Below are 13,287 nucleotides of genomic sequence, written 5' to 3'. Positions count from 1 at the left end.
TGACTATTTCAGCCCATGTAATGACCATTGTTTCTGATTTGCAACGCTGTGCCAGAGGCTAAATGGCTAAACTAAAACAAAAACAATAGAGTTCACTGTACTATTCAGGTTGTGTTTTCCACTATACTGCTGACACACTCAGGATGCAGTGCCAGACAGATCCTGACGTTGAGATTAACAACTTAACTGCCTTTTTCTGGCCCCTCGAAAAAAAAAAAAAGTTGCAGCCGCCCACACGCCTTCAAAAACATGTCGAGCCCAATGCAACATTTACCCTGGCAGTTTCATGAGCTGAAGTAAAGTACTGTAATTATCCTCTTGTTTTGGGACAAATGAAAAAATTATTACAAAATGAGGTTTGTTTTGGGGTTCCGAGTCATATCTGTACACACACTTCCTGAATATTCGCTTTTTAAATGAAATTTCCAAGGGCTGACGTGATGTTAAGTTATTTCTTAATCAAACCTTTCTGGAAGTTAATCACAGTTGATGACTGGTATTAAAATGTCCCGATAAGAAGCTGGAGTCCATAAAGTGGAGCCTGGTCTGGAGAGTTTGTAAATGTCTGCATGTTTACACATTTAAAGGAAACCGCTGAACTAAGGTGCTCAGGCCTCCTCAAACCTAAGGTCCTTCGGGTGGAAACATTCCAGTCGCATGCTCCACCGCGACAGTTTAGGGTCAAGCCTGTCATTCTATTACAGAAATTACACACTCGCACCATGCTATACATTCCTCATGTCTGGTGACAGTAAATATGATTTACAGTCTAGGCTGCAGCAAAGGAAGACAGGAATCCCCAACGTTGTATCAGCTATATTTCTCTAAGGTGCTCCTCATGTTATGAACATCTGCTGGGGGATATATTGTTTCTGCGAAGCCCCAAATACCTAACCGAAGCCAGAGTTCAACAATATTTCCCTGTGTATTTGGCAGGCTACTGCATTTACAGGGGCACCTGTTGAAAGGATGGATGAAATTACATATTTTGGCACTGCTGTTGTCAAGTAACAAGACTGTGTCAAAGATTTCTTACCTCCCAAAAAGTTTTGCTGACAATGACAACTGAGCCCACATGCTGTAGGAATCCACACATACAGCGTACAGTACATGTACTGTTTCAGCAGCAACATAGGGAAGAAAGCCAAAGTGCTTCATTGGCATTGGTTAAATACGTGCAGCGGGTGACTTCTACTGCTTATACTTCGCTTCAATTGCATTTTAATTTGAGGAGGGTAAAAAGAAATAATGCTTTGCTGCTGTGCTGAGTCCAGCTCTCTGCTGACATCTGCAACCAGCCTAACCCAAACCCTCCATCAAATGGAGTTCAACTCTTCTCATTTTATACATTAGTTATCAGTGACATCTTTCCACGAGGTCTCCAAATTCCAATGCGAGTTCTGGTTGGGCTTCAACACTTCCATGTTCCCATTTGCTCAGAGAGGCCCGGGGGGGAGGACCCTGGCTCTGATGCTGGGACTCTCAGGAGCCATGCAACACGTGAGAGCACTGGCAAACGGCGCAATACTGGACAAAATGCCCTATATTCAGAGACCACTTCATAAACAAATGAGATATCTTCACTAGATCGACTATATATGCCCAGTTAGACACATTTTTATTTGTATCTGGCAAGAAAAAGCTGTTCTTTTTCAGAGGCTTTTTACACCACTGAACATTTTCATTCATTATGTAAACCGTTATGGTGATCATCGGTTGGCAATTTTAACCGTTGTTGTCTTCATAACACTGGAGGTTATAATCCACCATGTGAGCAGCTACTGTATGACTTCAGGGGTGACTGAAGGGTATAGTGAGTCATTATCAGAAAGTGATGAGCTGGATGGCGAGCTCTCTGGTTAGCATTCTAATAAAATATTGATGTTACAGTCTACTACAGACAGCTCTCACTGACTAAAAGAATGAGATTTGATGCTGAACTCCCATTTCATCTTGACTGATGAGTAAACAGATGTTAGTACTCCTTATGTAGCTCTTCCAATTACCAGCCAGCTGTTCATTTGCAGATCATAAGTCTTTTGAGTTTCTCTTTATTCCCTACTATATGTAATGCACAGTTGATTATTGACGTCAATGGTTGATAATAAATCTTGTTAAGCCAACTTGTTAAGCAACAAAAATAACCAGCAACTAACCTGCTAAATAACCAATTGGTCATATCAGGCAAAACCAAACATGGCTGGTATTATGGAACACGACATTTCCATTTCATTTACGGGACAACTTAAGAAATAATTGAGCGACAGAGACAAATAATGCTCTGGTTTCCATTTATCAATGCATTTTAGGCATATTTTGTCTGGTGGTTGAAGGCTCTTGGAGAAGAGGCTGAGTCTTGTTCTGATCAGAATTCTGTGGTGGATTATGTGTTTCAGGATTCCTTGATCTTGCTGTCACTTAAGAGAGTTCATTGTATGATTGTACACATATTTTAGAGGCCATAGTTTCAGGCCAGATGATGAAAGTGGGTCCGGTCAGAAGCCTCCCTGACAATGTTGCATGATGAATGAGAATGTCATCGTGTAAAGTGACTGAAGATAACTAATTGCTGTAACACAGAGAGTGACAGATGAAACTTTGATGAGCTTTTAAATTATGAGGCCCATCTCAGCTGTCTTGTGAAACATGTGTGTGTGCATGTGTGAAACAAAGGTATAACTGTTTTGAAATACTCCAGGTGCATGGATCAAGTCCTCCACATCCTGTGCAGTACAGTCGAGAAAGCAGTGCGTGGACTGTCCAGCCAATAGGACTGTACTTTGTTATGGCTAGAAATCGGGATGCATTTGCTGTCATATAAGTCAATATTTTTCTCCATATTCTTAGCTCCAGCTGTCACCACATATATCCCCGTATGTGCAATGAGGGAGACTGTCCGACATTCCAAAGAACCAATCTCTCTGTAGGGAATATTTATCTATGGAAGCTGGGATATAAAGTCTCACCTACAGAGGCAGGAAATGGACAGGATATTGAATTCTGGATGATTATGTAACGCTTGCCATGTCTTGCAGGCAGCTGCCATTACACAAGTTTTAGCACATGTTCAAGCAAAACTCTTTGCCCAGGGTCACATCAGTTTAAATGATGGGGATGAAGCACGTGGCCAATAACTGAAGACATATGCTTGTGCTGCTTTAGGAGAGGCAATGTAGGAGGTACACATATAGCATCAGCCAGCTCGTGTTCACATTCAACATGCAGCACCTGAGACGAAGAAAACGTGTGGCAAATGTGTGTGTGTTATGTTTATGTTCAGTGTTTTGGTACCAATACAGGGCTGTGTTGTGTTGTGTGATTACTTGAAATCTGAAATCCCTGTGTGTGTGTGTGTGTGTGTGTGTGTGTGTGTGTGTGTGTGTGTGTGTGTGTGTGTGTGCGTGGTCACTGGAGCATTACTAATACGAGTCAGAAGACCCTGTTTGGCTAGCAGCACTGAACACAATTATCAGGTGTCATTAGATGTTACATCATGTTCTTTACCTGGGGGCTGCTGAATGCAAGTCATGCTTGCAAAAACAAGCATACACACACACACACACACACATACATACATACATACATACAGGCAGGAAAGCAACACACTATGCAATCTGTGTTGCACACTCAGACAACCTTCACTCCATTTTCATGCTCACCAAGACCAAAGTCCTCTGTCTGCCTTGCACATCCTCTTGCGCTCACACACCCACACCAACATCCACACACACATCTGACTGGGTGGCAGTGATTACAAGTGCAGATATGGTAGATTTATGTATAGTCTGAAGGCCTGGACAAGATCTTCTGTTTGGTCATGGTACAGGGGCCAGAGTTAGACTAATGCTCTTACATCACTGCTGACTGGTTTGTTTTTTCTGTTAGGCTCATTGGTACGAGCATTCACCAAACTCTCTAAACCGTTAAACCGCTCCTCTCAGGCCGGTAAATGCTACCCACTTGTTTCTACAGTAGCAGTAACAGAAATGCCACACAAGAGTGAAAAGAATTTCACATCAACCTTCAAGTAAGAGTCCCATTACACGCAGAACAATTAGCATGGTCAAATATATGATATTATATTTTATGATTATTAGATCCTGATGTTTACTTCACTGCTAATGGAATCATTGCCCTTACAGATTGCAGATAATGCTGTTTCAGACACTTTTCAGGTAGAACTAGCAGTCTCCTCCTGTCTCACCAGCTGACTGGCTACATGGCTCATCTACTATCCAAGCTGAAAGCTACACAGATAGGACCAGCCCTGGTGAGCAGGTGCAGCTGTGGAGCTAAGGCAGCAGGTATTGCAGAAGTTGCAATAAACACCACAATCCTCTGCTGTGCAACTCTTAAACTGCTGTGGCAGTCAGCTTTCCAACAAATACTTACAGTACATGTTTGAGCTTTGACAAAAACTAAAATATAAAAATGCTCCAATCTAACCCTAACCCTGAATTGGCAAATCATAACATGATGAGTAGAACAGCCAAGTTCGTTTGAGATTCACTTAAAAAAAAAAAAAAAAGAAAAAAAGATGGTGCCAACCAAATTAAAAAATAGGTGTTTAAAAAAAAAAAAAAAAAAAGAGTTTTCAAAAAGCTGGGAGTTCATTTTGGGTTAGAACAAAGGTGCACTTTTGTATCAATTTTTCTACCCACAGGGAAGTATTTTGTTTTTCAGTTAATGTGAAAAGGTAAAAACAACCAGAATTGGAACACGTAATCTTTCTTGGACTTTGGTAAAATTGACTCGCTAACTGTCAAAAGGTTTGCAGTGAATGTGTTGGCTAGTTTGTTTTGCAAGCAAACCAAGTTTAGCTTGTCCCTTACCTTGGTGGCTCCCTCTGAGTGTTATCTAACCAGAGCAACTGGAGCAGTCGCATGGCTGCATAGGAAACAACGAAACCAGTGTTCGCTGCTGACAGAAAGGGCTGAGGGAAAACTCTGCTGTCCACTGCTCCCCATTCAAATCACTGTCCACCATCTTCTCAGGAACACAGGCTAAGTATTGTTTGGTGTGTGTGAAAGTGTGTGAGTTTGAATAACCTGCATGTGCGTTTTTTTCCAAAATATATCGTTTATGTCTGTATGCAGGAGGACAGTATTCATGTCTTCCTGCCAACATTTTCACACACAGACATGCAGGTTATTATCCAAATTTGCTTGCCAGTTGTTTTTTTCCTCATTCTCCATTACACCGCCTTCATCCATGAATGAGGGGTTTGTTTGGTTTTTCCTTTGGCTTTCCGCTCGGCACTGTTACCCTAGTTTTGCTCTCCATTTCCTGGCCTAGACACATAGTTGGTTTTTTTTTTTTTTTTTTTTTTTTACCTTCGTCTTAGAGGAAATGATTTCTGACTGGGAAAGATGAAGGAGGAACGACAAACTAATATATCCTACCTCTGAACCCGGTTTAGGTACATACTGCAAACCATTTTGGTTCCAATATACCTAGGCTGCTGCCAAAATTTTGTTTCTGCTACCTTCTGCTACAGCACAAAGAGTCCTTATAAACATCTGTGGCTGCTTCAGTGAGATATTCAACAATTGATATTTTAGTGTTACTGAACTTGGGGCTTTTGTGAGGCTTCACATATGCTAATGCACATTCTGCCATCAATCCAATCCCCTTTGATAATATGCAATGTATTCAGGAGAGATAGCACATTGCAAGTCTTTCAGTTATCATAACGTATTAAAACAAAGATCGTATCTTCCTCCTGTTTTATTTCTACTCTTACTTCATTTCATTGTTAACTGATGTATTGCTCCAGCTTCCATCCTCCCCTTGACATCCCTCTAAACAACACGATCCCAATTCTATTCTTTTTCCTCGTAACCCAATACTGGCCTGGATAAAAGTACAAACTTTTTCAAATGCAGGTGCACACAAATTCACGCACACAAAGGGGATGTGTGTTTACTGCTTTTTAAAAAGGCTGCCAGAGTACATCACATCAGCTAAGCTGAGCCTGCATGCCATGCAGATTGGAAGGAGGGGTTTGATTCTCTTCCGATTCCCAACATAAAACCCTCAGCCAACAAACAAATTAGCAATAGGACACAAGGGAGGGTTTATGACTCTTTATTCAATTTGCTTTTGAGCAAGGGGGAACTGAATTCCTCTTTTTCTCCAAGCACAATGTCATTTCCTGGTGGATATTTGACCACAAAATGAGACCAGAGTTGTTGTGGAGAGACACCCTGAAGGGTACGAGGAGAATTGAAGATATTTTGGCGAGAGGAGAGGGGTGAAAGAGAGGACTAACCAAAATTTTTGAGTGCTTCCATGGTATGTTGATGATTCTTTAACAGCACGAAGAAATTGCTTTTACCAACGTGGGGAGGGGGTCTTGAAACAAGAGCCGATTCTGTACCCGGCATTGTTTACATGTGGGCGATTTATGTGCACGTACAACAACCAACATATTACAGCATTCAGAAAGTATTCTCTGCATGCAGTTGTTGTAATACATATTGTATTTGCACAATATTTACGTTAGCACAGACCGAGATGATTCAAACTGGGTCTTGGTTATAGGCCGGCCTTCAACTACATTCTCTGCTAACAGGCTAGCTCTGAACTGTAAGTCCAGGTAGCCAGTCACAAGAAATGATGTTTGATAAAAGTTCAGAGGAAAGCAACTCACCTTTTTCTTGCTGCAGTAAATTTGCCACTTCTTCTCATCAGGCAGAGCAAACATGGCCTCTCTGTTCTTATCCGTCAGATCCAGTTCATCCTAAAATGACAATGCAGGCTGTTGAAACGGTATATTCAATTTGATAATTAAAACAACAGTGCAGAAGATGTTTTATCAAGGAAAAAAAACAAGACAAACAAACATAAATATCAAGTGCTAGATAGAAAAGAATGTAATGTAGAAATCATGCTTGTTCAGATTTTGGTAATAACTATAGACCACTGGGAGTGCCAATGATCTATACTCTTCCAGTCTTCCCACTACCTAGCTGAGGATTGGGCTTCACAGATTACAGAGCAGTGTTTTGATATTCACTCTTCTGCTCTTTGCAATTCTTCATCTTGGTAACAAGGAACCTCCTGCAGCTTTTGAAATGCATATGAACCCAGGAAATGAGTATGCCAGGGAGGAAAAGTAAAGTCTTGGAAAAGAGCAATGGATAAATCAGGGTTGAAGAAAAAGAGATGCATGAATAGAAAAAGAAGAAGGTGGTGAATAAAAGAACTATGTGGTCCTGCATACGGACAAGCACAAAAACAAAATCAAGGAGAGGCTGAGATACTATGGTGCCATGGCTTTTTGGACAGGCTCACACTAATCTCATCATAATGGTTTTGCTAACATGACGTCAGCCAGAAGTGCAGGGCCCCCCAGGGCCTCCCAGACAGAGGATGGCTACCACTGCCAGAGGTGGGGCCCCTCAAAGCCGACCAGTAGATTCACAGGATTTGTTTTCATCCATTCATTTGAACTGGGTTGGGGGCAGCTGGAGGGGAGTCTGAAGTGATCCACATTCCAAGCATCCGACACTATGAAGAATGACATCATCCCTCACCCTGTCCTTTCAATGGGATAACCATCAGCAGCTTTCCACACAGACTCCCGTCCAGCAGGGGTCCACATCACCTGATACAATAAACAGCATGCTGCCGTTATTTGTTGACTGTCAAGTACAAACCCAGCCGTTACATATCAGCTGAATACTGACCCTCTGTCTCTCATTCTCTTTCACTCTCCCTGTCTGCACTTCACTCTTTACAGATCCAAGCTTTGGCTCACAACACAATCCTCACTCCACATCCCTCAGCATAGAAACGGAGGCCTAGAAGCAAACTCATCTCTGGACTGTCGCCCACTTGTCATCTAAACTGCTGCTGTTTGGAAGAGCAGATACTTGGGGGTTCCTGGGGCAATCAGTGAGACTGAGACCCCTGGATTTCAACCACATGGGAAATGAGCCCAGTAGTTGTTTTCTATGCTCCTTTGTCTTCTCTCTTCCCCTTAAGCCTCCCAATTTAAGGCTTCATAGGGCAGAGTATTATGTGAGAGGGCGAGATACACAAGGAATGAAAAGAGGATTCCGGTGTCTTCGACAGTTTAGGTAAGATAAACCTGTACCTTGTTTTCTTTTTTTAAAAAAAGGTGCCCTTTTATAGAAATTGATAAATTATTATATAATGATTCAAGGCGGCAGCCTGGGCTAAGAACTGATGCAGAGAATTGTAAATGCGAACTGCATGTATCATTCAGTTACTTTCAGGTAGAAGACACGAGTTTGCATTTGAAGGAGCGCAAGGATGAAGTTGAAGATGAGGACATTGGGTGGGTGGAGGAATGCTCCTGTCATGCCAGCCATAGGACTTTTCACTTTCCAGTTATGCAATATCCCACCATTTTTATCCAGCATCAACGTGCCACCCTCCGCCTTCACACTGTGCTCCAATACCACATCCGTATCACATGGCCTCTCCTCATGACCGTAGTAACACCCCTCAAAAAACCCTCAGCCTCCGTCTCAGTCTTCCAAAACAAAACCACATTTTGCTTCGTTGTGTATAATCCTCCTCTTGATGTGCCTCCATCCTCCTACACCAGCACGCTTCAGTTGGGAATTTATATAAACCAAAGCTAATATTGTTCCACCTGCTGCTCAAGAAAGAAGAAAACACACACCTAGGTCGGCTGAGCCCTCACTTTCATATTCTGTCCAGAACTTCCTATCGAATAATGTTACAAATTGAAAATGGGCACACATGGCTGTGAGCTCTGACTGTCAGGTCTGCTGCAGACTGTCACACAATTTCCTGCTTCTCAAGACCGGTGGGCTTCTCATATGCGCTTGGATAATTCAAAAGATATGTTGGCAATACAAGAGTTGGAGGCAAGATGTCCTTAGCCTGAGCAGCTGAACAGTTAAGTTACAGCATGAGTGAAGTTAAATGTGTATATATTTTTTTCCTGCCTTATTTGTGCACACTTGCCCAGCAAATGTTTTGTGCAGTTTGTGTTACGTATGAATTTACCATCTCCTCAGACATGAACTGTTAGCTAGCTAGCATCTTCACCAACCATTCATTCATTCATTTTTACAGTGACCCTCACATTGCACATTGTACTTACAGCAAGAACGCACAGACAAACTCTGTTTATATATATATATATATATATATATATATATATATATATATATATATATATACATACACACACACACACACACACACACACACACACACACATATACATACATACATGCATATCTGCAGCAGCCTCAGTCTCTGGATGAGAAAGGAAGCCGGACGAAAGGCAGGCAAGATGGCAGGAAGTCATATGAGGTCTCTTGGGACTCACAGGAAGCTGTAGCTGCCATTATTGACCCAAACACCACTCAGTGAGTTTCTCTTTCTGTGTGCGTGTGTGTGCATGTGTCAGCCTAACATCACAACTAGTCCTGGAATTTTTTGCAGAAAGCGTGGGCTGACTATGAATCACAGCCACAACCACAATAAAGACCAAGACCAACTTCTTATTCTTGTGATTTGGTAAGAATGGATTTAACGGTTAAAAATCCCCCCCACACACACACACACACACTCTGGTCTCACACCATTTTGCAGCATTTGGATGACTCATAGTGTCCACTCTTTGATGAGTCAGTCAGTAGCTGTTGCTAGCCTGCCGCCTCGCAACTCGGCCGCATTCAGCTTGACCAGCCCCAGGATAGGTTTGGCTGAGGACTGTACAAGCTGGCCTCACTACAGAGGTAGGAAAAGAGTATTAGAAATTGGAAGCCAGGCAAATTCAAAGGAAGGGGGGATGGAAAAAGAAAGGGAAGACGGTGCATCCCAGGGTGTACACTGGAGAAAACTCACTCCCAGTGGCTCAGAAGGCGGAGAACATTTCCATTCTCTCTTGTTATGCAACACATTTTTGATTTGCATTGGGCTTGAAAGTCATACAGGAGGGAACATTAAGCTAGGATTTATGTTTTACATAGTCAAGGTTTCCTGGGAACATAATGAAGCTTGAGAGTGGTTTATTTTGCCATCACGTTTTTAAGAACATGCTACTAAAACAGTTATCAAAAGCCATGGAGTGGATACCACAGGTTGATGTGAACAAAGGAAACTGGACAGCAACTCTTTGGTGGGATTCAACTCCTTCCATATTACAAAACAGAACAGCAAGGAATGAGGCTCCAAACAGACAAACAGCCAGGTCCAGTGGATAGAAACCGAGGGCAGAGAGAACACACAGACGGTCTGCTCATGGTGAACTTGCCAGATGTTGGCCCAGTGGATCTGATTCATTTGTGGCAATTTGGCTAAATGTGCAGTGCATTATATCCCATCTCTGCTACAGATGGCTGAAATACTGGGCCGTGCCTTCAGAGAAAGCCTGAGGGACTTAGGAGTCAGGATTCATTTGCTACCTGTGCTGGATGCAAACAAATACAGTCGGAGGCACGCTTAGCAACTTTCCTTCTTTTTCTGGAACTGTTTTCTTGGAAAACTGTAAATTCTCCACCATGCCTGCTTACGTGTTTTCTTCTCAATATTCCGAAAAGTTTTGTCTTTAGTGGGTCAGTAGAATTGCATAGCTGACCCTGACCATTGAAAACGTGTCAAGACATGTATATGCCAGTCTTCTTGTCCCCAAACAACCTCACACTTTTCTTTCTCTTTGAAGAAACAAATCCTGCAATTGGTTTCCCAAGTGCAACTCTGAGTTTGATGACAAAATGTTATTAGCAGGGGACTGCCTTGATAAACAAAATAAAGTTGTCATTGTTCTTGAAGTGCTGCCAATCTTCACACATGGCCTATATATATATATCAACTATGTACGGGTGCTTTGAAATACTGGTGGAAAGAAACTGCTGCAGTGAGATCCGAAAAAAAAAAAACAGAACCCAGAACTGCAGCACATTTGCTGTCAGGAAATTCTGCGGCCAGATGCAAATGTGTAGTTTAATTGATGCGATCCATTAGGCCCTGTGATGTGGTGTTTGTTCGCTGTTTTTAAATCAGTGGCGATTGCTTCCAGGTTCATTTCCATGGGTTTTTTGAGTTCATTATCAAGCACACAAGGCTTTCATATATGTTTATGGCAGACTTGGAATGAACTTTATTCTTCAGACTTTCCCATTTCACAGTGTTTAAACGGGGGAACCAAAGATGAATCCCACTCGTGCTTATTCTGCAAGATTCGCTTCTCAAGATACATGCAAAGGGTAGCCAGCCATCTCTTTTGCATTGCTTTGTGACTTATTCAGGAGTGCATATAAATATCAAATTTGCTAAAGGTTTCTAAAAGGTTATAATTTCATAAGTCTCCCTATGAGTTAACAATGCAGGACATCTGGCTCAGAGTCACCAAAGCCAGCAGTTGCATCTTTGTGAGGAGTTAACGGTACATCTATATGCAATGAGTTGTACCCAATTTACCTCCACAGCAATCTGTCTGTTTTTTAACTGAAGATCAATCTTCCAAAGCTCAACTTTCAAAAGAAAGTGCTGAAAACAGACACATCATGTCACATCTTCCATTAAACAGCCAGTGCCCGTGTGACAAGTTATAGTTAAAGATTTTCTGCCGAATAGTGTTTTCCAAATAACATTCCTGGGGTAAGGCATGTCCAAGTGTTTTCCTCAGAACAGTCAAAGTGGAGGAGCCTGCCCTGCGATCTCTAGACAAGGTGAGAGACCCCATTATGGATGTGAAGACACGTGGAGGTGGTTTACTCCTCCGTTTGGCCCAGATCTGTCACTTCCACTCCAGAGGCTCCATTGAGTCTCATTCTCCTCCTCAAGAAAGGCTTTCATAACAAAAACCCCAAACTCCTGTTTCTATGGAAATGCACTATGTAATGTTATGTCCTATTTTTCTTTATTTCTTCCCCTGTGGCGCAAGTCTTTCCCTCCCTACGTCGCTTCTCTGCTTGTGTTACAAGCAGTGTGTACAGACTAAGTGACTTCTCAAGATCTGATTGCACAGATTTTTGGAAGACTGGTCAAATGTGTCAGCATGTCGGCTGCAGGATCAGTAAAACAGATGTGGGGGACCAATGGCTTGGCCAGATGACCATAGGTAGAAGCAGTTTGTGCATTGGTCATCCAATCATAGCAGATATGAATCAAACTGTCAAGGTTGACTGATCATCTCACTGGAACATCAATTCTAAACTTTCTAGCATGAATTTTAAACTTCAAGTGTTGCATTCAAAGCTGGAATTCTGCAGTAGAAGGAAGGCAAGATGAACCCGAGCCCAACACAGCCATGACCCCAAAGACGAAATATCTAAGCTTGTGAACGACACCATGAGATGCAGCCATCCAGCAACCATCTTAAGAATGATCTATTCACAACATGTGGAAGGGCCCAGTTCCAATGAGAAAATGCCAAATCCTCTCTTCTCTCCAGGGTCGAAAAGCTGCAAGTCAAGAGGTTTGGAAATCTGGGACGAATCCTTGTGCTCTCCCTCTTCCTCAGCTCATGCATCTGTGTCAGTTTCATAGTAAGCTCAGATATTTACCCCAAAATAAGCTGAGGGACAATCAGCCCTCTCAACTATGAGGATTGCTGTAATTCTGCTAAGCACTCCCATATGATAACTATGTTTCTGTTATAACCCTGAAAGACCCATCTCTCTGCCTTTCAAAAGGTTTTCTGCACTTCAGAACCAGATTCATGAAAGCTTTTTTCAGGCCCCACAGGTCATCTGGCATATCATGTGGCAACCTGCTGGTCCTTCAGAACTGAGGAATTGAGAATTGATGTTTCATTCCTACAATCCTTTACTTTTCATCTCATTCAATCAAGCCAGTGAACATCCTGTAACTACTGAGATATAATGGTTTGTGTTACTAGTTATTATAAAAGGAGCCCAAACAAAAACTTTGGGTTCAAATCAGAACAATTAGCAGGAAAAAGGGGGAAGGATCACTACTGGGAAAACATCTGCCTTGATAACAGTGAATTATTTCCTACCACAAATGGAATTTCACTTAATGTCCTGAATTGATTTTGACATTTGGAGGAGTGATGTATCCTGCAGCCAGTGGAGGTTAGCATTCCCCAAGACTAAGATTCGACAGTGCCAGAGGCAGTCCTGTACTAATGCTGCAGAACACATTGTTGAGTGAGGGAGACGGAGAGAAGCAGGAAATCTGAGGTTGAGGGAGAGCGACAGAAATACTGAGCTGGAGACAGACAGGACCGAAGCAGTCCAAGAGACAGGAACTGAGGAAACAAAGAGACTGAAACAGCAAAGCCCTGTTCTCCTAGCAAAGCCAGAGCCAGCT

General features: G+C 42.3%; 1 protein-coding gene across 3 annotated transcripts in view; it reads right to left on the bottom strand.

Annotated features, from left to right (window-relative positions):
- Positions 1-13,287, bottom strand: part of daam2 (dishevelled associated activator of morphogenesis 2) — an 85,629-nt gene that overhangs the window by 37,668 nt on the left and 34,674 nt on the right. For all 3 annotated transcript variants that reach the window (XM_029493105.1, XM_029493106.1, XM_029493107.1), the window contains exon 3: positions 6,653-6,742. In XM_029493105.1, the coding sequence (XP_029348965.1) occupies positions 6,653-6,742 (90 nt within the window). The remainder of the gene's footprint in view (positions 1-6,652; positions 6,743-13,287) is intronic.

This window comes from Echeneis naucrates, chromosome 22 (genome assembly GCF_900963305.1).
Source record: "Echeneis naucrates chromosome 22, fEcheNa1.1, whole genome shotgun sequence".
NCBI classification, from domain to species: domain Eukaryota; kingdom Metazoa; phylum Chordata; class Actinopteri; order Carangiformes; family Echeneidae; genus Echeneis; species Echeneis naucrates.
This window is presented reverse-complemented; position numbering and strand designations above follow the sequence as displayed.